The 23,656-nt window shown below is 46.7% G+C and overlaps 1 protein-coding gene across 1 annotated transcript in view; it reads right to left on the reverse strand.

The window, feature by feature from the left end:
* The window catches only part of Sergef (secretion regulating guanine nucleotide exchange factor), a 197,903-nt gene that overhangs the window by 58,743 nt on the left and 115,504 nt on the right, over nucleotides 1-23,656 (reverse strand). Inside the window, exon 10 of the mRNA XM_021210718.1 lies at nucleotides 9,166-9,202. Within this exon, the coding sequence (XP_021066377.1) occupies nucleotides 9,166-9,202 (37 nt within the window). The remainder of the gene's footprint in view (nucleotides 1-9,165; nucleotides 9,203-23,656) is intronic.

Here is a 23,656-nt window from a genome sequence, read left to right on the forward strand (position 1 = left end):
TTTTTTTTTTTTTTTTTTTTTTTTTTTTTTTTTTTTTTTGTATTTTTTGTTTTTAATGAATTTGAGATGGATTTTTAGCTCAAACAAACGTTCACGAAGAAAACACAGACAAGAAATTTCATGCCCTTAGAGTAGGTCAAGTGTCTGAAACCGGGTACCGATACCTCAAAGCATTAAGAGACTGGTAATCGGGACTTCCCTAGGATAGAGAACATTACTCACCAGAATATGTGAAGGCAGCAAAAGAGCTGAAAAAAGATGTTTGCAATGCAATTTTCCCATAAAGGGTGTTCTCTGTAAGCCACAGGTCAGCAGGGACAACCAGACAAGCCCACTGTAAAACTAGGCAGGGACTTAACACCTTTGGACTGGATGTTTTGAACTTTATAAAGAAGAGCTTTAGAAAATGCTTAAACTGGGGCTGGTGAGATGGCTCAGCAGTTAAGAGCACCAACTGCTCTTCCAAAGGTCCTGAGTTCAAATCCCAGCAACCACATGGTAGCTCACAACTATCTGTAAAAAATTCTGATACCCTCTCCTGGAGTGTCTGAAGACAGCTAGTGTACACACATATAATAAAATAAATAAATAATAAATAAATCTTTAAAAAAAAAAAAAACAACAAAGAAACCCTGTATCAAAAAACAAATAAAAAAAAAAAAGAAAGAAAATGCTTAAACTGTATTGTCTTAACTACTTTTTATATGACAATGAAGAGACACCATGACCAAGGTAACATAAAATAAAGTAATTCTGGGACTTTGAAGTTCCAGAGGGTGAGTCCATGACCACTGAGGCAGGGAGCACAACATGCAGCAGGCAGGGAGCACAGCATGCAGAAAGGCAGGGAGCAGAGCACGCAGCAGACAGGCATAGCACTGGAGCAGACACTGACAGCGTACACGCGGAGACAACCACCATGAAGCAGACAGAAAGCTAACTGGAATGGCTTGGGATTTTGAAACCTCAAAACCCAGTGGCACACCTCCACCAAAAAGGCCACACCTCCCAATCCCTCCCAAACAGTTCCATCAGCTAGGGACAAGCATTCAAACAAAGGAGCCTACGGAGAGCATTCTCATCCAAACACCACAGGATCTATGACCGAATATATGATCTGCAGATGCTCTTTTTAGTCACACATGCAAGGGATGTCTCTGAAATATTCACAACAACTTTCCTCACAATCCCTAGGATAGAAATTCAAATGTTCACCAAGAGTTACATGGATAAATATGACGTGATAAAATCACAGAGAGGAATAGTAACTAAGCAACAAAAAGAAGAGCTGTTGCTGTCCACAGCATGAATGATTCTTAGAGACACGATGTGCTGGCCAAAAGTCAAACAGCAGCAGTGCACTCTTCCTTTATATGGCGTTCAAACAGAAAAATATCATCTTTAGAGACAGAAGAAGACAGGATTCTTGACTGGTTGTGGAACATGAGGTCACTCTTTGATGTGCTGGAAATGTCTTGTGTCATGGCCTGGGTGGCAGTTTCTTAGGTACCTACTTGTGTGAAAAGTTACTAATCAGGATTGAAACGTATTTCATGTGTTTTATAGGTTCTATCAGTGCTGTGACCCAACACATAATTTAAGAGAAGAATTTGTTTTCGTCATGATTTCTAAGGCTTCAGTCCTTGGGTCAAGAAGGGCACAGGAGAGCAGCTCACACCATGGCCAACAGGAAGCAGGTTGGACAGTACCAGGAAAGTGGTTAGGGCAGGGCCTCGCCCCAAGGCCCATTCAAGACACCACTTCCTCTAAGCTGGCCTCATCACTCACAGATCATCACCTCCTGAATCTGTTAATGGAGTCAACCATTCATGAGGTCAAAACCCCCTAGGTCTAATTATCTCTGGAAACACCTCACAGTCAGCTGAGGCCTTCTCACTTAGGTACAATGCCAATTGTCTTGGCATTTGCTTGTTTACGCCCTAATCCAACCAGGCTGACTACCAAGATTACCCATCACAAATGTTACATCCATTTATATGTGTGTGTGTGTGTGTACATGTGTGTGTGTGTGTGTGTGTGTGTGTGTGTGTGTGTGTACACCACCTGTGGAGGTCAGAGGACAACTTACAGCTGTCAGTTCCCTGGAGCTCAAAGTCAGCCACAGGTCTGAAACTCGGGTTGTCAGACTTAGAGGTGAGTGCCTATACCCACTGAGCCATCTTGCTAGTCTATAACTGTTATGCTTCAAGTACAAAGGTGATTAAAAGGGCTCAGTGATTAAGAGTGCTGTATGCTCTTACAGAGGACCTGAGTTCAATCCCTGGCACCTACAGGACAGTCAACAACCTTCTACAACTCCAGTTTCAGAGGCTCCAACATACTCTTGTGAGCTCCAGGGACACCAAGCAAGCCCGTGGTACACAAACGTATGTTTAGGCAAGACACTCATACACATAAAGTTTAAAAAATAAATCCTAGGATAGTGATGGACATCTTTAAATGCCAGCACTAAGGAGGCATATCTCTGTGTGTTCAAGGCCAGCCTGGTCTATGCAGTGAGTTCCAGAACAGGCAGGACTTTGTAGAGAGACTCTGTCTCAATACAAAACACAAATTAATTTAAAAGCCACCTTGAATATTTGTTCAACTGTCACATCAGACTGGCAAAAATCCAAACCTTTACAACCCTCTATTAGGGACACTGTTAACAAAAAAAAAAAAAGGCACTGTTACATATCCCTGGTTGGAATAAAAAAAAAAAATCGTGTCATGCTTGAGAGGTGAATCTGGTAATACATTGAAAAATTAAAATAATTTTTTGTGTAATAACAACTGGAATGTGTCCTTCCCCACAGTGACATAACAATGTCCAAGGCAGTGCTGCCTCGTCACTTAGCAATGAAGATCAAATGCATATCAGAGACGACATTTACGGCCCGCCCATCACACTCCGCAGAGGAACACGCACACCGGATCACGCTCAGAGCACTCTGCAAAGCCCTGGGGTTCAAAGGTGTCATTGCTAGTGCCATAAAATACAAATAAAAAAGTAATTCTTCTCTATTACATTCTTTTCTCTATTAGGTCCTGACAGGGACGTTTGATGGGTGTCAGGCCAAGGTCAAATGCTTCCCCATACATCTAACAAAGGTTCAAGGGTTCGTCCTCCGGAAAGCACCGTAAAGTGATGCATAGACTATCATTTCAATTTGGTACAAGAACTGGCTTTGCTAGGGAAAGTGGGGACCATGCTTCCTGCCAAAGTACAATTACTTAACAAAGGCTGCCTGGCAAGCCTTGTGCTCCAGAGTGCCATCACCAATAATGTCCTTTTCAAAGGGACTGTGTGGAGTGTGGAGAAAGACAATGTAGCCAGCTCACCCGCCTGCCCGCCTCCACTTCTTTTCATGTATGCATATGTATGCATGTGCTCCTCTGCGTGCACATATATGTAAAGGCCAAAGACAACTTCAAATATCCATTCCCCAGGAGCTGTCCACCTTGTTTTTTTTCTAACAATGTCTGTCACTGCCACTGAACAGACAAGGCTGGCCGGCCAACAAGCACAAGAGATGGTGGTTACTCTTGACTATCAATTTGATGGGATTTAGAGTCACCATGGAAACAAATCTCAGGGTGTGTCTATGAGGGATTGCCTAGATTAGGTTAAGTGAGGTGGGCACGCTCACACTACAAGTGGGTGGTACCATTTCCTGGACTGAGGTCTCAGACAGAATGAGAGGGAGGAAATCAGCTGAGCCCAAGTGTTTGGCAGTCTCTGCTTCCTATGCACAATGTGAACAGCTGCCCTTCTTTTCTGGCTGCTGTCCCTTCCTGCCGTGATGGATTGTCACCCTGGAACGGTGAGCCAAATAAACCCTGCTTTCCTCAAGTTGCTTCTGTCAAATAGAAAGAAGACAAGCTACTAGAACAAAAGGCTGGCCCTCGGCTCACTGAGCTGCCTTCCTAGCAAGGGTCTCCTGAGCAGCGTGATCATGTGACCTTGCTCATCTTTGCCAACAATGCCCACAATGGAAGCTATGGAGGGAAACCCTGGATAAAAAGAAATGAAGAAGGCGACAAATAAGCCAGGTGAGTGGGCACGGGGTACCTACGGTGCGCAGACACAGGCCAGGCAGGATCCTGGCACGCCTATGCCACTCAGGAAGACCCACTTCTGGGGTGGGCACCGTGTTGGCAGGGTTACAGAGCGGGAATCCAGCTCGGCAGGGCAGGGGAGCTGCAGGAGGCAGGCAGCCGAGTGGGCAATCCAGTCACGGCCAATGGCCTCATCTCTCCCCTTAGCTGTCATCTAAGCACCCGCTGGGCTAGAGATCTAGCGGTCCCTCCCAGGCAGGAACTCACACCACCTGCCATCCTGCCTCACCACAGGGGCCTGGTGGCGAGTGCCAGCCATGCCAAGGACGACTTAATTGTGAAACTAAGGGAAGAACTCCTCCAGACTGCCAAAGGAGGATGGGAACCTAGATGCAGATAAAGTCAGCGCATACAATTCTCTTTTTTCTGGAGGAAGCTGGAAGTGAAGGCCAAGAGGCCTGCCCTGGGCTACACGGGTGACAACTGGGCTCCTTTCTGGGAAGTGGGTAGCAGAGTTCTGACCCAGAACAAATCTGGATCAGCACTCTCCCAAGGGCTGCTGGGACACCCAGATCCCAGCCAGGGTCAGGGTTCATCTTACTACGGCCTCTGCGGCTACATGCCGATTTTGCCCAGGACACAGACATCTGGGATGACAACACATTTTTCCTCAGTCACTATGGCTCACAGGGGGCCCGGGTCTCCCTTATCGTCAATTTTAACCCCTCCCTTCTATGAGCAACCCGTTTAACCCACCTCACCTCTGAGGCTCATCGGTCCATAGTGGTTAGAACACGCACACCTTGTGGAGTTGCGTTGTTCACTCCCCTAAGACAGAGTAAACCCCCCATGCCATCCCTTCACCCTTCTCTGCCTCACTTCTCTCTCCAGGCTGTGTGATCTGGTACACATTTGTTAGCCATGAAGGCTCCTGTCTATGAGCAAAGTCTGGTTTCTTTCTATTCCATTCCAGCCTACTTCCAAGTATTACAAGTCTATCATGTATGGAATACAGTACCAGGTAGTGGTGCTGGGCTTGGGGTGGGCTGGAGGCAGGAATCTCTGATACAGGATGACAGTGGGGTTGGGGGAGGAGCAGCAGGGACTCAGGCTGCTAGGGCTCCTGTGCCTTGCTGGCCCCCTGCCAGGGTGATCAGGCAGCAGCTTCCCTCTACTCCTGCCCGCAAAGTGTGCGCTCAGCAGGGCTCCCTGTGGGGGCTGTCACTCCAGAGCATCTCTGAGTCTCAGCTCCCAAGCAGGTGGCCATCTGAGAACACTGTGGGCCTACCTGTCCTGATCCTGGGCTCTCTGTTTAACACACCAAGCCTGGGCAGTACGGACAAAATGAAAATTACATTTCTGGGGCTGGAGAGGACCTGAGCTCAGTTTCTAGCACCCACACTGGGGGCCTCGGGGGTTCTGATGTCCTCTGACCTCTTGGTACCTTCATGCGCATGGTGAATATAAACTTACAAAGGTCCACCTATGTGCACATAATAAATGAATAAATAATTTAAAATTACACTTGCTTTTTTTGTTATTGTTTCATTTATTTTTAGTGGGGTGGAACAGGGTCTCAATCTATAGCCCTGGTCAGCTTGGTCGTTGCTATGTAAACCACGTTGGCCTCTAACTCGCAGTGATCTTATGTGCTGGGATTATAGGCATGTACCACTATGCCCAGCTTAATTATGTATTTACTCACATTTAAATTTTATTGTGCATGGTCCTGGGCTCACGCATGTGAGGCAAGCGCTCTACTTCTAAGCCCTGTCCCCGGCACCATGTCTGATTTCAAAACACTCAAAACTCTTGTCCAGTTCCCCCCACTGACTCTTACAGCCTCATCCAGATAACATGACACACCTCTTTCCCAAAATATTGTCATGTCACTCTCTCAACAAAGAAATACTTGACTAGAACAATTCGCTACCACTTCCCATGCCGAGGTAATTCAGAAACAACAACAACAAAATTATACACAGGAGGCAACTTGTGAACTTTATCTCACCTAATGTGCACAATGGTCCTGCGTTTAGGATTATCACCCCATTGTATGGATGAGGAGGGAAATGGGCAGAGATGGGGCTGGTTTGAATCGGTCTGCCTTCGACTCCGCTCTTTCCAGGTCCCAGGCTGCCTCTGCTGGTTGGCTTCCAGCTCTGGTTGCTTGGGCCCTCTCTTGTGGCTGAGTTGTGCGCTTCATGTATAGATTCCCTTCAACCTTTGTGTCCACGCTGGTCTCAGGGGTAACTACCTCCTTCCATCCAGCAATGGCAGCATCAACAGATTCTCTCTAAAGGACAGTCTTAGATTCTCTCATTAGCTCATCTTAATTACAGCTGGACCACAGGAGTTCCTGTGTAAAATACTCACTCCTGCTGCAAAGCAGGCAGCTTCACCGACACCTGTTCTAGCTCTTTCTCCGGCTCCGGCTCTTCTGGTCCCCACTGCTGCCAGCAGCTTCCCTTCCCTGCCGTCCTTGGTTCTCACCCCTGCGCACATGACACTGGGGACAGCAAACAGCGCCCCAAACCACTTCAACCCTAGGCAGCTGTCAGTCTAGTGTAGACAAGAGTGCTTATGGCTCTGCTGAGAGTCAGCTGCTGTCCATGGTGCTGTGACTGGGCAGGGAAGGGGAGGGGGACACAGAGGGCTCCCCTTCCAGGCGCCAGGAGTTGGACCTAGGACAAGGAGAAGAGAATGAACCTCTGTCAGGAGGCAGACAGGGGTGAGTGGCAATGAGTAGTAAAACTCAGCTAGAAGGTCTTAAACCTTCCAATGCACAGGAGAGAGCTAAAGCCTAGGAAAGCCTCCCAGGGGGAAATCACAGCAAATGACAGCAACTAACGTTTCTAAAAAATAATTCTAAACATTTTTCAAAGGATTTTACTTCCAGTTTTAATTATCTCCAAATGTGTTTGTACAGGTAAGCATGGTATCTACGGAGGCCAGAAGAGGACATTGTATCTTCTGGAGGTGTACAGGAGGTCAAAGGTCATTGGACATGATTGCTGGGAATCAAACTGGGGCCCTCTGCAGGAGCGGTCCACACTGTATCATCAACACTATGTGCTGGGTACTGCTGCCACCTCTGTTGTGATGATGAGGGAAACAAGGGGTTAAGCACCTCGTCTGAGTTCACACCAGTACAGAAGCCTGCACTGAACCCTGGCCCCTTGCCACAGCGCTGTAGCTTGATGCCCAGCTTCTTAAATTGTGGTGACAACCTCATATGGGGTACTGTGACTAAATGTGGGGGTTGTGAAAAATTTGGCAGCAGTAAGAAGTTTCTGAACACACAACAATGACAGATTATTTCAAAATCAAATATGTAACGAAGCCGAGGTGTTACTGGCAACACTCACCCGTGTTGTATCATGTGACACCCATGTTGTATCATGTGACTTCGCTGCAGCTTTGATTCTGAACACACAGCAAGGCCAACAAACACTTCCCGAACCACGGAGGCTCAGACTCCCTGTGACATAAACTACTTTCTGCTCTCAGAGAAGCATGATGGTCAAACGATGAGAACAAAGATCAGAGCGGTGTATCCCTGGAGTGTGCTCAGTCAGGGGATTTGGTTTCAAAGACTGCTATAGGAGGTGGTGATTTGAGATGCTTTTTTAAAAGTCATTAAACAGAACAGGCCAGATGGCTCAGTGAGTAAAAGCACTTACCACCAAACCTGAAAGCCCAAGCTTTGATCCCCGAAACAAGTGCCATGTGTGCATACACACGTATACACAACAACAACAACAACAACAACAACAAAATAAAAATTTAAACATTATTAAATGAATTTTGGCTTATGCTTAGGATAGAATGTCGAACAATTTTTTTTGAAATGGTCTTAAACATTCCACTGTCTTGTACTGGTGTTTCTGTGAAGTGTTGTTCTGAGCCCTGACAGCTTTGAGTATGTTCTATGCTCTATAATACCAAATAATCAGTCAAGATTTAACGCTGAAGCCAGGTAGTGGTGGTGCACACATTTAATCCCAGCACTTGGGAGGCAGAGGCAGGCGGATTTCTGAGTTCGAGGCCAGCCTGGTCTACGGAGTGAGTTCCAGTACAGCCAGGGCTACACAAAGAAACCCTGTCTCAAAAAAAAAACCAAAAATGAAAAAGAAAAGTTTTAACTCTGTATGTAAAAAGAAACCATACACACACACACACACACACACACACATACACACACACATACACACACACATACACACACACACACACACATCATTAGCACACAAGTCTGCTTTGTCCTTTAATAGTAAAAGTTGATGTATACCAAAGAACTGTTTTTAAATAATTTTTATGAGCTGTTGCCAATATATGTCTCATTTGTATACATACTTTACACATGTGTACTCTTGGAGTCATACTGGGTGTAAATGGATCCTGAGCAGTGACTGATTGGTTAAGGAGCCCCATTCTGCCCTACTGTGCTCTTCAGCCCAAATCGAGTCGACTCTGGAGAGTAATGGACAGCTTTCCTGAATGAATTACTCTTGGGTGCAGACATGGACTTGTGTTATCCAAGGCCAGCTAAGAGGAAGTTTTGATGAGCCAGGTTTGTGACCTACTTGGAGTCCCCTGGTGCAGGTATACACCAGGCAGCAAGGACTGGGAACCAAGCCCCATGCTTCCAAAGACAGAGCCAGACCAAGAGGAAAGAACTTTCTAGAATGGGTTTGTTCACAGAGTCAGAAGTATCTAGCTCACTCCTCAGTTTTATGTCTCCCTATCCATGATGCCAGAGCCTGTGAATTAGGTCTTTAAATATCACTTTCAGAGGCAGGGGCAAGCTCAGGGACCTTCGGAAGCAACTCACTGAAACAGGCTGAAGTGCTCAGAAAACAGGCTTCCACTAAGGGATTTGTCACCAAAAATGTCCCCAAAATCTTCCCCAACTTTCCCCTCCCCTCGCCCCCCTGCCCCGGGACCCTCTCTCTCACTATCTATTCCAGGCAGCCTGGAACTTGTGATTAGCCTCTGGATGTTGGGTACAAATGCACACCACCAAGTCTGACTCCCCAGGGAGTCTTCTCCAATTATGTTACATGGGTTTCACAATCAACTGTTATCAGTGTGAAAATTACTTACTAATTACTGCCAAGTTGTGCTCCGAGCCACAAGAAATCTGCAAAATAAAGAAAACATATGCTATTAGAAAAAAATGTATAGACATCTCAGCTAGTATGCTTTGTGAGCACAGTTATTTTATAATGGCATGCACATCCAATTTTTGGCAACTTTTAGAAGGATGTAGAAAGGAGCATCATACACAAAGGTTAAAATTATAATTATAACATATTCACAGCTACATGGAAAGTCAGTGTGAAAAACATTGCATGGAAATGCACCGAGATGTTAAAGCTGTCGTTAGCCAGTTAGACTACCAGTGATCTCTTCTTTCTACTTTTTATTTTTCAAACTATCTTCTTTTTTACTTAAAATTTTAAATCTGTTTTATTTATTTTTAATTTTTTTCACTTTAATTTTTTGTGTAGTTTTTTTTTTTAATCTGTATGCACCAGGTGATGCAGTACCCACAGAGGGCAGAAGAGGGCGCTGATCCCCTGGAGTGGGAGTTTCAGACAGTTGTGAGCTACCATGTGGGTGCTGGGATTGAGCCTGGCTCCTCTGCCAGGGTTCTTAATCACCAAACCATCTCTCTAGCAACCCACACATACAAAACCATAGACGGGGTCTCATGGAGCTATAACTGGCCTTAAACTTCCACTCCTCCTGCCTCTAGCTCCCTAGTGATGAGATTTCAGAAGTGTACCGCCACACCCAAAACATTTTTCAAAATTTCTATAATGTACACATCACTTTTTTAAAAAACCCAGGGGAGGCAAAGGCAGGCAGATTTCTGAGTTCGAGGCCAGCCTGGTCTACAGAGTGAGTTCCAGGACAGCCAGGGCTACACAGAGAAACCCTGTCTCGAGAAAACAAAAAACAAAACAAAACAAAACAAAAAACCAAAACCAAAACCAAAAAACAGAAAGATATAGTAATAAAGATAACAGTTTTCAAATGCTGAACTAAAATGACCATCACATCCAGGGATAAAATGAGCCAAGGAGTCCGTGGAACGGACGTTTTGCAGTGTCCCCTCCTCTTCCAGCCCGGACTCCCTGCAGCCTCTGAGTGTACTGCATTGTCTTGTGCTCAAGTGCATGCTTGTTCGTCCACCCAGAATGGCCTCTCCTCGCCTACTTAAAAGGCTGTCTTCATTTTTACCTCAGAGCACCCACTGAACTCCTTGGCTACAGCATTTAGGCTGGCTCGGGCACCGCTGTCATTCTGCCCGATCAGAATCTGTCTGTCTATCTGGCACCACATTGCAGCAGGCATCCTGTCTTTTAGTATTTGTTCTGGGCTCTGCTAGACGCACGCAGCCTGAGAACACGGTGAGTTCTCACCTCTGTATCACACTCGTGACATGTACAGAGAGCCTGGGGCTCAGCTAACATCTGACAAACAAATGAATAAAAATGCCATGTGCATGAAGGGAGGGAGGGAGGGAGGGAGGGAGGGAGGGAGAGAGAGAGAGAGAGAGAGAGAGAGAGAGAGAGAGAGAGAGAGAGAGAGAGAGAGAGAGAGAGAGGGCAGCGGGTCGTCAGGGTTTGAGTCCAGCATTCCCGACCACTGGTGGGTAGGTACGTCTACCCCTCAGTATCTGCATTATCTACCACTGTCAGGAGGAGGTGACGGGAAGGAAGGCAGAGGTGGCTCCCTGGGAGCTCTGGAGAAGATGTGTGACCAGTATCTCGATGCTCATTTTAATCCCAGGCCTGACAAAAGGAGGAGCTACTCTGGATGTTGATGTGGGAGGAGCCATGGGTGTCAGCTATGTTACCAGGACAGAGAGGAGACACAGCCAGAGGAAAGGGCTTGTCTTGGGTTCCAGGCCAAGTCTGAACATGAGAACACTCACAACCACAGGAATGATTCCACGAGAGTGACATCTAGCCTGTCGGTACCTGGCTTATTTCACTTAGCGGAATGTTCTTTGGGTTCATCCCTATTACAGCCCACTGACGGCTGTGACTAATAACAGTGTGTTCTATCCTTGAGAACCTCTGAGCAGCAGAAGTTAAAACATGCTGTATAAGCACCACCTGGAGTTCAGATCCCCAGAACCCACATTAACCCAGGGTGGGCGTGGGTTATGTGATTCCAGTCTCAGGCGATGGAGACGACAGACCCCCAGAACAAGCTGGGTTAAGAGACCCTAAGGGCCACAGGGAGTACGGCACAGGAACAACGGAAGATGACTGTAAAAGTTAACCTTGGGGCTTTGAATGTGTGCGCATGTATACCGCACCCACATGTGTGTGCCCACATACATATGCAAATATGAATTCACATACACAAACACACAAGTGAAAAAAAGGGGGAAATGAAAATGCTGACTATATTTTAAGCTCTCTGAACACAAAAATGACAAATATGTGAGAGGATACATAAATTAGCTTGACCTAGCCACTCCATGATGTGTACTTATTCAAAACTTCATGTTGAACAACACACACACATACACACACATGTATATGTATGTGTATGTATATGTATATAAAACATAAATATTTGTTAATTACAAACAAAAAACAAAACAAAAAAAACAAAAAAACCTGAGAGGCCAGAGGAACGGCTCAGTGGCTAAGAGCACAGGCTACTGTTCCAGAGGATCTGGGTTCAGTTCCCAGCAACCACAGCTGGCTCCCAATTGTATGTGGTTCTAGTTCTAGGGAATGACTGCCTTCCCTTCTGGCTTCCATGGGCCCTGGACACACACACATACATATAGGCAAAAGCCCATAAACATAAAGCACCTTTAAATCTAATGCATTTACAAAGACTAGTGCCACTGTGGCCCTCCTACCCTGACAGGCCTGTCTGACGCCCAGGTAGAAATGAAAGTTCTGGTCTCAGGAAGGGTTCAAAGCATTTCAGCGAGGCAGGTTAGAGGAGAGAAGGGCAGCCTGGGCTCCTAGGCCTTGCCCTGCACAAACATGGGATTCCCTGTGCCACGTTCAACCTGGGAGTGGGGACTATCACATTGCATGGGCTCTGAGAGAGTGTGGCAAAGAAGCCCTCTTGGTACGCTGCTCCAGACGTCTCTAAGCTTAAGGAGGTTTGCCACTGTCCCACGGTAATTCCCTGGGGACCAGAGGCATGATGGGAGCTCACCATAAGCTTCCGGGCTATACTGAGGCTGACTCCCTAAGTCTGTTTTTACAGGGAGCAGCTTAGACTGATGAGCAGGGGAAAAAACGTGGCTGTCTAGCAGTAAGCAAATATGTATGTAAATGACGGCAAAGCTGTTTGATGGACGATTATGCAGCCTAGGAAAATGATGCTTACACTAAGAAAATATTCCAAATATCATCTGAACGGGAAAAAAAATCACATAAAAGTTGTATCCATAATACATTATCCACTCTGTAATAAAACATGAATAAAAATGACTGCAAGGAGAGACATCAGAATGTTGACAGCGCCTGTCTGCTCTCTCTGAGTCTTACACACTAATTCTTGTAAGGGGGGCGGTAGATTCATTAAAAATAAGGAAAGAATTATAATGCGGTTCCCTCCACATAGGGAAATAAAAGATTACTATACAATGTATGTGTTTAGATCTGAGGGAGGGGCTCAAAAGAAACAGAGGTAAATTGTCAGGGCAATCGCATCCTGGTAGCAACACGAGTAGGAACTTTGTTCCCACCAGTCTTTATTTCCAGAACGTTCTTTCACCGTGGTGACAGCAACAGTGGTGTGGTGACAGTGATAAGAACAGCAATTAAAACTACCATAACCCGAGGACAAGTGTGTGCCAGGCTGTGCTCCTAGGCGCCTCTCGAATACTGGCACATTTTAATCATCACAGACTTCTTTCCAGGTATGCTTGGCTTTGCTCATTTTAGAGATGAGCGCGAGGCTCATACATATTCCGTGGCCTCCACCGTTAGTCAGGCAGCAGCAACAGAAGCGAAGTCGGGTTTGTCTCATTTACAAGCTACTGCCCTTTACCTCTGCTTCGCATTACCTCAAACAAGCAAACCTCTTCGATGTAAGAAACACACAGAGGCAAAGGGCTTTTGTCTGGGGTTGAGGGTCGCCCTGATCAGAGGCTTGGAAGCGACTAGCATTAGGGATCGAGCTTCCAGGCCAGCCACTGACAGATGCTAGCTCCGCACTAGAGCTGCGGCTCTCAATTCATGAGTAAGATAGGGGTGGACAGGCTCTGCCATGCCCGTGCTAAGCTGGGAACATGGCTTCTCCCTCTGTGCTCTGGCTTAGGTGGGGACTCCCGAACACCACACGCCACAGCTCCCAGCGCTACACTCCTTCAGCGATACTGCTTCAATGGCCATTTGCTCCATATTGCTCCTGCCAGCTTCTCCCCACCGCCCAGCGGTAGGCAGTTTTATAGAAGACTGTTAAAAGTGGCTATGTGCCAGGATGCCAGGTCACTCCAGGGCCCTCTACTTTCCGGTTCCTGGGACCTTTGGCAGGACTTTTAACCTCTAGGACCTGAATATTCTCAGAAATTAAAAGGTGACAGTGTGTCTTGTCTGCCTTACGGAAGTGCTGAGGGACAGATGATGGCCCTCCTTCCTTATACACAAACCTGACCCCCACTGAAAACCCTCCTCAGTTCCCCTTCCACTCTATTGGGAGGGTAAGGTCTAAATCAGAAAGGCCAGGATGACTTGGTGCACGTTTACTTCTCATAAACTCTCAACTGCAAATAATGTATTCTCTCTTCCAGTCATGATGTGTATTTTCTCTAAGGACATGATGTAATCTCAGGCTCCTGTGCATTCTATTCTCCTTGACTGGAATTTCCCATCTCCCACCGTTTACTTAGGTAAGCCACAGAGAACTGTTCAAACGCCAACCCCCAACCCCAGCCTGCCGCTCCACCTGGGCACTCTGCGTTTCCTACCTCAGTCCCTCCATCATCCAGCTGACTCCCTGACTAGTGTCTCTGTTCGTAGCCCAAGTGCAGGGCATGGAGTGAGGGGCGATAACAAGATAACAGGAGCAAGGGGGAGTCAGCACTAAACAGTGCCAGGCACGTATGGGCACAGTCATTAAGGTGGCATCCCTAAAGAAATGTAAACTAGGGGCCGGAGATACGGCTTACAGGCAGACAGCACTTGCCTCTGAAGGTTCAAGGCCCTGGGATGGAACCTGCCAACACAGAAGCCGGTGGGCACCACCTGTACTGAAACAGGTCCGATGTGACCACAGGAAAGTGAGAGCGGGTTTGCTTGTTTGCCTCTGGCTGGGAGCCCTGGCCAGCTGCTGGCTCAGCAACTTCATTCCCCCTGCAAGCATTCCCTGGCTGACGAGCAGCAGCCACTGCTCCTCTGAAGACCCCTCTTAGACTCACTGAGACACCTCAGATGTGACGCTCAAAGGCTCCTCCTCCTGCCGGTTCAACACATTGGCACGGTCCTCTCCGGGAGCCCAAATATAGCTGAACTAGAACGTTCATAGGGACTGAGAGACATTATTTCAAGTTTTAAAGAAGCCTGCCATGCCTTTTGTAGCTTAGGGACTAGGGTTAGTAATTCTCCTAAGTGGGGCATTAATGTCCAAGGCAGGACTAGCAAGTTTCAGTCCAGCAATGGACTTCAGTAATTAGTGTATAGCTAACAGGGTAAGGCACAGGACATCAGTGACCCCATAGCAAGGTTCCCTGTGTAAGCTCCTACTGATCCACCCTGCGTATTATCTGTCCTGTATGGCGAGCAGCACCGCAGCTCCTCCACCAGCAACCCACTCCTCCAGACTTGGCTGCCATTCCAGACCAATCTATGCCCATCTATCATTGACTACTTAAGGAACCGACTCACCAAAGGCCAGCTCTGTAGGGGTGGCAGACAGGACAGTCAGGGTCATGCACTTAAGAGCTGATTGCCTCAAGACACTTTTCTGGGACAGCGAGGCTCTCTGCCTTGAATCTAGTCAGACTCCAGAGCCCGCTCACTGTGCTGCTGCTCAGGGAGTCTCAAAGTGGCCTGGGTGTTGTTCATTCCTCTCCATTCCAGCCCAGGCTCTTCTAAGAGCCCCCACATGACTCCATTGTTTCTTCCTTCCCCTTTTTAAGTTCTACTCTGTCATGGTAATAAAATCTTCAGTCTCGTCCCCATACTTAGTCTCTCCTTTCCTACGGTTCGAGCTCAACAAGACAAGTCACTTCTCTGTGTCTTGTACCATGCTCGTACCCAAGTGACACACACACACCAAGACATCTCAGCTCCTGGGAGGCCCGGCTCCTCTCCCCTCCTGCCTCAGCTATAATGTGCTTTTGTCAAATCTCCTTTTGAACTTCCGATACTCTCGTGACTCAGTGTAGGAGTAACAGAAAACTGGGCTTTGGAGAAGGAATGAGAAAACCTGGATTTGAAACCTGGCACTATTGCTCCTTAGCCATGTGCTGGTGAGCAAACCCCTTTGCCTCTCTGACCCATCTCACACATCCTAAACACTTCCTGACTACCCCACACAAGCCCATTGCCATCTGCAGAATAAAACTTCACCCTTCACTTCATTCTAAAGAATTGCTTCTGAGACACACATTTTCTATCCCACAGAACACCACAGTGCGAACATTCTGTCTGAGGGCCAATGGCTGAGCGTCTGAGCTGCCTTTCGTCCTGAATGACTTTTCTGTTGCTCTTTCATAAGGCACTTATTTTACCCGCTTTGCCCTCTATACCAAAGTCCACCACAATCCTTAGATATGAGTATCTCTGATCCTTGCAGACTGAGGGAGCCTGATATAACAATATGTCTAGATCCAGTAAAGGTGTGTCGTCATTCCCTGGGGAACCGCATGGAACTGTGTGCAGAAGACAGCCGGCTAGGTCAAGCTCAAAGTGATAAATAGCTTTGGGACAGGCAAAGGCTGTAGAGCAGTGGTCCTCAACCTTCCCAATGCTGTGACTCTTTAACACAGTGTCTCATGTTGTGGTGACCCCCAATCGTAAAATTATTTCATTGCTACTTTATAACTGTAATCCTGTTACTATTATGAGTCATAATGCAAATAATTGTGTTTTCTAATGCTCTTTGGTGACTCTTGAGAAAAGGACATCCAACCATCGAAGGGGTTACAACGCATAGGTTGAGAACTACTGCTGTAGAAGGTGCTTATCAAAAAAGTTTACCCTCGCCCTAGTTACCATACTAGATTAGAATGAAAAAGACTGCTGGGCATGGTAGCACGTGCCTTTAGTCACAGCACTAGGGGGGCAGAGGCAGGCAGATCTCTGTGAGTTTGAGGCCAGCCTGGTCTACAGAATGAGTCCAGAACAGCCAGCACAGCACAGAGAAACCCTGCCTCAAACAACAACAACAAAAACAACAACAACAACTTTAAAAGACTAACAAGACCAAGTGCTGGTAAGGACGTGAACAAGCTGAAGGCTCACACTGTCATCAGGAGTGAAATCCTTGAAAACTTGTCTGGCAATATCTTCTAAAGCCAAAAAACTATGGACATGGACACAATACACGTTTACCAGAACATACAAGTGCTCCAAACCGATCGTGCTTATTTTTATCAAAAGGCTTGTGTAAGAGTGTTCATAGTGCATTACTTATAAGAAATGAAAGTCTGACTCTGAAATAGAGCGCAAGGCCCGGGTTCCCATGCATCAAAGGTAAAAGTTTTAAAGAAAGATTTGGCATTGGTGTAACAGGAAAAACTGTGGTTCATGCAGAGTACTTTATAGTGGCTAGGCGTGTGGCTCAGGGGTATGGTGCTTGCCTTGCATGCATCAAGCCCAGCGTTCAACTCCCTGTACTCATGGGAAAGGAAGTGGTTCCAGCTTAGGCGGGACACCCTATAGGTCCCACATTGATAGTGTTGTCTGGGAGGCTTCAGAGGTGTGGCCTTGTAGAATATACCACTAGAGGCAGGCTTTGAGTGCTAGAGGACTGATCCTTCTGTTTCCAGCTTGCAGCCCAAGCTGTAAGCCTGGTCCTGCTTCCCCTTCCTGCCACCATACCTGCCACTTGCTGACACATCTCCTTGCCATGACTGACTTTTTTCCTACGTGGATTGGTGTTTGCATCTGTGTGAGAGAGTTGGAGCCTCAGAAATTGGAGTTATAGGCAGATGTGAGCTGCCATGTGGGTGGTAGGAATTGAACAGGGAACCTCTGGAAGAGCAGCCAGTGCTCTTAACCACTCAGCTATGTCTCCAGCCCCCATGACTTTCATACCTCTGGAATGGTTCACATGAAAAGACTCTTCCTTCTATGAGTTGCTGTATCATGCTGTTTTACCACAGCCACAGAAAACTAATTCACATACTTCATATAGCAGGGGGAAAATTACTGATATTCATAGGATATCAAGAATAATATCAAAAGAAGCCAAACATAGGCAATCATAAATTTATATAAACAAAATATAAAATATAAACATAAAAATGGGCAAAACTTACTTCAAATACAAATATAACTGTTTAGAGGAACAGGGAGCAGCTAATCCTAGCGGCCTTTGAACACAGGACTCTGACTCGGTACGCTCTGGTTAAAAACATCGTGGAAATAGACTTTCAAGACTGTGTGCATCTGTTTTCTGGAGTTACAATCTTAAGTAATCCCAAATAACAGTAATTGCCTTTGTTCTTGAAAAACTAAAAACAAAAAACAAAAACAAAAATAAAAATACAACAACAACAACAAAAAAAACCAAATGAACAACAACAACAACAAAAACAGAAAAAAAAATTACAAAACCACCTTCAACTATATAGTAAGTCCTTTGCTTCCACAGGGTTCTGAAGGTATTTGCACACACCGTTGGAGTGTGCAGATAGAAAAATATATTAATGTTGCTGGAAACCAGAATTCCACTGTTGATGGAGCAAACACAAACACGGACCTGGGGAAGCCAAGAGCAGTCATGCACACCAGATCAAAGGTCCAGGCATGATGGGAAATCACAGTTCCATCCCTACACATGGTGGCTGCTTGAGCCAGTGTAGAACTACCTAGACGCAGTCACCCCTGCCCCCAGCATCGATGACTTCTCTTACTCTACAGAGCTCAGATCCGAAATGCTTTTTCACTAAGAGAAATCCGACTCCATGAAGAAATGGCAGACTCCAGGGTCAGGACAAGGAAAGAACAACTGGGAACCGAGCACCCGTTTGTGCCAAGAAGTAAGGTGACATAGGGGTCTTAGAAAATCAGAGTGATGGGGATGTCAAAACAACACAGGAGCCACCTTGAAGGGGTCCCTACCAGCTGGGGCCAGGGGGAATCAGAGCACTGAAATGAATAATGGCAACATTCACTTACAATACACTGAATAAAACAAAAGTCCATGAATACATACTGGGTAATAAATACGGAAGCAGGGAACGCTCTTCCTTATACTGGGATGTCATAAATAATAAACATAAAAGGAATAATTGACTTAGAAAAGTTTTTACAACCATTATAATAACAGTGAGTGCAGGGATGAATTGTCAATTCACATTAAAACTGGAGATCAAAAGTCCTGGAGGAGTGGCAGGCTCACACAGCCCCAGCCATCTCCTCACAGATTGCTGTTTAAGTTGCACGGGGGAAAGATGGTGGCTTCAGAGAAAAGAAGGGGGCGGACAGCACCTCACCCGAAGACGTGAGTGAACATCACTAATAATGGGTAAACTCAAATCAGATTCCCCTCTGAGGATGTATTAAAGGCAGGCACGCCATCATTTATTTAGTATTACTGCCAAGAGGGCAGAGGTGAAATCTAATCAGGAGGGAAAATTAAGTAAAAGCAATTGAGGGACATGGTACGTGGCTGCAGAACTGTCCTGTACGCTTAAAACACAACAGTCACGGAAGACAAAGTGAAGCTGTCCTGGATTAAAGAAGGTCAAGACACGAAATGCTAACCTGACCCAGGATCGTGACCAGGATGGCGGAGGAAAGCAGCCAGCAGAGGTATCACTGAGCCAACTGGGGAACCATGAAGGCCGTCCACGGGGCAGAGGGACTCTGACTGGAGGAGACACAGATAGGGCCAAGCAGCTGGCTCAGTGGGCCTGCTACAAGCATGAGGACCTGGGTATGGATTCCCAGCACGTATGTAAAGGCCAGGTGGGCTGGTAGGCAGCTGTGCCCAGCACTGAGGGGAAAGGGACCAGGGATGTACACCTCCTGGGGTTCACTGGCTGGCCAGCTACCCTTTCACAGCAAGCTCCAGGCTCGCATCCATACACAAAGCAAACAGGATTTAAAGGAAACAAACACACAGACATGTGGCGACCATATGAGCAAATCTTACACAGCGTTCATACTGGATTAGGGCGTGAAGAATCTGGCGACGTCTTAAAACATATGGAAAAGCTGTTCTTTGCCTTATATCCAGGCCCCCAATTTACTTTTACATATATACTTATTTCTATATATCTTACTTGAAAATCATGAGGTCACACCAATGACCAGGGAGAATAGTCGTTTCATCTGTGTTCAAACAAAATTATAGAAGGTGTTAAACAAAATTTTGCCTTATTTTGCCACGGTTACAGAGTAGCCTATCTGGTGTCGATGTTCTGTGAAATGGTTTAGGTCAGTAAAAGAACATTGGGGCTGAGTGGTGATTGCTGGTCAGCTGGCAGCAACACCAAGGCCCAGTTCCCGGTGTCAAGGAACACTTTTCTCCTTCCCATCTGCATGACATCTTTTCCTGTAGAACATCTCCTCTGGTGCGGAAACCATCCCTTTGGGTTTGTTTCCTTGTGATGCTTAGGTTATAAATTGAGGCTCGGGGACCACAAAGTGTGGTCCACGGTCTGACAATTATCAGTAAGCTGTCTGACCCTGATATGGGACCTGTAATTTTTGAGCCTGTTCCCTGTAAAATGGGCATAGTGATATTTACCTGACGAGACTGTAACGATTAGATGAGATCACATTCGCTGGGGCCAATCCAGCTGTAGCGCATCAATTGAAATCCCCCCCCCAGCTTCCTGGGTGGCCTTTATATGCAATCGATAACGAAGCCGTTTTCATTGCCGTGATTTTAAATATTGGGCCTCGCTTCAGCAGCTTCCCATCCCGCGAGGCAGCTTCCCATCCTACAGGCTCCACCGCTGCCCCCGCGTGTCCACCCAACTCCTGCTCAGTGCCATGGGTGTGTCTGGATGGATCCAAGGTCATGATGCCAGGATATTAAGAGGTATGGCTACATGGGACAAATTAGGGCTCAAACCGACATTCTACCAACAACAATCCTACAGGTGTGTGGGCCAGATGCAGAACCGAATCTTCCCCTCAGCCTGTACGTTCTCAGAGAGGTGGGGACCGTGACTTTGGCCTTAACTCCCACCTGGAATTCTGCCACAGCTTCCTGGGTGATCTGCTTCACCCAACCTCTCCCTCCTCTGCCCAAAACGCTCTTGTGAAAGTCCATGTGGGTTACTTTGTGTTCATTGCTCAAGCCCAAATTCCTACTTAGGATCCTGAGTGTTGTTCCGTAGACTCATCCGCAAACACTTGCACGCTAATTTCCTGTACAGCATCCCACCACCCTGCCCCTGCACCCCAATTCAGGCTGGGCCTCGGCTTGCTAGAATTCTGGGCAAGGGAGAGGGGCTGCTGGCTTTAGTTAACTAAGCTCTGCTCCAGGTACTTAGTATAAACTCATTATAGCTTTGCTTTACACATTAATTGAGAAACAGGGTAAACACAGCCAAGAAGTGGCCGAACTACCTCAGAAGCAACTGTCCCCTCCTTTAAGCCTTGCCATTGAGATGATACTATTCCACTTGGTACTAAGTGGTCCTCACATGTCTGTACTGTTTTGTACAGAGAGTAGCAGGGCCTTGCTCATCCCTGTCTTCAGAGCTTCGCACAGTGCCTGGCACGCAGTAGGTCCTAACCAGATGCCCGCCATCTGTGTACCTCCCGCCACGGATGCTAACAGAATGCAGTGAGTTTATCTCTGAGCTTGCCCCACTCCTTATGGTTTCTGTAAATAATGGATGAATTCAGGTGACCCCTTGAATTCAGTGGCTAACAGAATGCCCCCCTAAACATGGCAGGAAGACCTCAGAAGACCTGAGGAAAAGCCTCCGGATGGCCTCACAGGGTGGGGGCATTAGGAAGCCGGCAGGTGGGGTATGGGAGGTGGCAGCACACGGCCCTCTGATCTCAGTTCTCTCCATGAGGACCACAGGCAACAGCTGCAGGGTGGACCATTTGTACACAAGGCTCAGGGATCTTCGCTTCTGCTGATGATGCTTAGCTGAGCTCAGTTGGGCAGGACACCTGAATGTGGTGCTACCCAAGAGGGTCTGTGACATGCGACACCCTCAGGAGCCTCGTGGTGAGAAAGCATTATTTTGCCTCCTCCCTGGCAAGGTTTTCTGTATCTCAGACTGCCCTTAAACTTACTATGTCACCAAGGATGACCTAATGACCTTGAACTTCTGGCCCTCCTGTCCATGACTTCTGGGCGCTGGGCATGTACCCCCAGGCCTGTTTCGTGTAGTACCAGGTAAGAGCCCAGGGTTTCTTGCATGTTAGGCAAGTCCTAGACCTGCTATCCTATATCTCCAGCCATTACATTGGCTTTTAAATGAAAACAAAATCTCTATGGCCAGGCCCTGAAGTCACATTCTTTCTGAGATTAAAAGTGAAGTGACCCAGCCTAACTGAGTTCTGTCCGGGCACAGCCCACAAGTCAGGAGACAAGTGTGTCACTGTTCTGCCCCCAGATCCGCCGCTGCCTGCAGGGCAGCTCCCTGGCCAAACAATCCTCACAGGCCCCTTCTTGGTGGAGTGAGGTGACTTCTCAACTTTCCCAGTTCAAAACAAAGTTGCAGGCTGTTGGGTTCTATTCTTGGCTACATATCCATGACATGCAAAATGCCTTTTTCCTGACTGATGACACATCTGTGTCACAATGGGTTCCTGAATAACATGTGTGGCAGGCCACACCCTCCATGATATCTGCACAGACTCCTTCCATTCTACAGGTTCTCCATAGAATGTCTTTCCTCTCCAGCTACAAGGCCATGAGCAAAATAAAATTATCATGGGTTAGTATTTTGTAATTTAATATAAATCAGTGCCCATTAGTTGTACAAAACCTTGACATTTCCACACATGCATGCACATGTATGTATGTACAGTCTGATCTCCGCCCTGCCGCCTGCTAACCCCGTTCTTCTTCCCAAGTAACCCTTCTACTCTTTTGACTTTCTTTTAAATCAAATTCCAACTGTGACAGAAAATACGTGATACTTGTTTTTCATATCACAAGACAGCTCCTCAGTGGAATATGACATCTGTGCCAGTAACAACAAAACTGTGGGTTTTGTTTTTTTTTTAATAGAGTTGCTGGGCTGGAGAGATGGCTTAGCAGTGAAGAGCACTAACTGCTCTTCCAGAGGACCTGGGTTCAATTCCCCATCCCCCGCATGGTGGCTTACCATCACCTGGAACTCCAGAGGATCTAATGCCTTCTTCTGGCTTCCAGGGATGCTAAGCCTGCACGCGGTGCACAGAAATACATGAGGCAAACACCCATTCACAGAAAATAAAAATACAATTATAAATCTCTTTTCACTTAGACTGAGAACGTAGCTCACTTGGCACAGTGGTCACCTAGCATAAAGCCCTAGGTTTGACCATAAGTACCATGTAAGCTGGGTACAAGGACACACGTTCTAAAACCCCAGCACTCAGGAGGTGGAGGCAGGAGCATCAGTAGTTAGCCTTGGCCTCAAAGCAAGGATGAGGCTCCATGAGACCCTTTTGCCCACCTTCTCTTCTCATTATGAAAGTGACTTGCATTTAGTGATGTGCATTTAGTGAACACAAAGTTCATGCCAGGTACCATTACAGCACAAGGCACACAGAGAAGACGGCAACGTTCCTGACTCCTAGGTGTTGGACATGGCTTGACATCTGCATTAATAACAGTCTATAAAGTTGGCTGGAAGATAGCCAAGGGGTAGGGCATAGCAAGGGTAGCCATGTCAGCCTTGGTACTAAAGGTCTGAGTTCAAGTCCCACCTCCACCATGTACAACTGCTATGACCCTGGATGAACTGCCTCCTCAGTTTCTACACCCAAAACACAGAAATAGTAATAGCTGCTATTTTGCTGGGTTTGTATGAGACTTGAGTTTATTACTACACGTAAAATGCTCACAGCAATATCTGCACAGAGGAAGAATTCAGTGTGTGACAGCTGCTCTAACACCCAGAAGACATCAATCCCAGCTCTGACAGCTGAGTGCACTTTTAGATTTGATTCTATCCAACCATCTCTACCTTCCTACGACAGCTGACTTCCATATCTGCTCCATCCTAATGGCTTCTGGTGCATCTATTAGTAAACTGCCTTTTCTAGGAAACTTTTTAGCTTACTGAGTCAATGCTGCAGGGACCTCACCTAGGAGATTGGCGAGGAAAGTCAGCAGACTTCCGGTCACGCCAAGTGCTTCCTCTCCCATAAATACCCAGACCTGAACTGCAAGGTTACATCGACTGTAGCCTCCAGGTGCTCTTCCCATGTGCGCAGAAGCACACAGATGGCGACTGGACTCAGGGTAT

Source organism: Mus pahari, chromosome 1, assembly GCF_900095145.1.
Source record: "Mus pahari chromosome 1, PAHARI_EIJ_v1.1, whole genome shotgun sequence".
Lineage (NCBI taxonomy): Eukaryota > Metazoa > Chordata > Mammalia > Rodentia > Muridae > Mus > Mus pahari.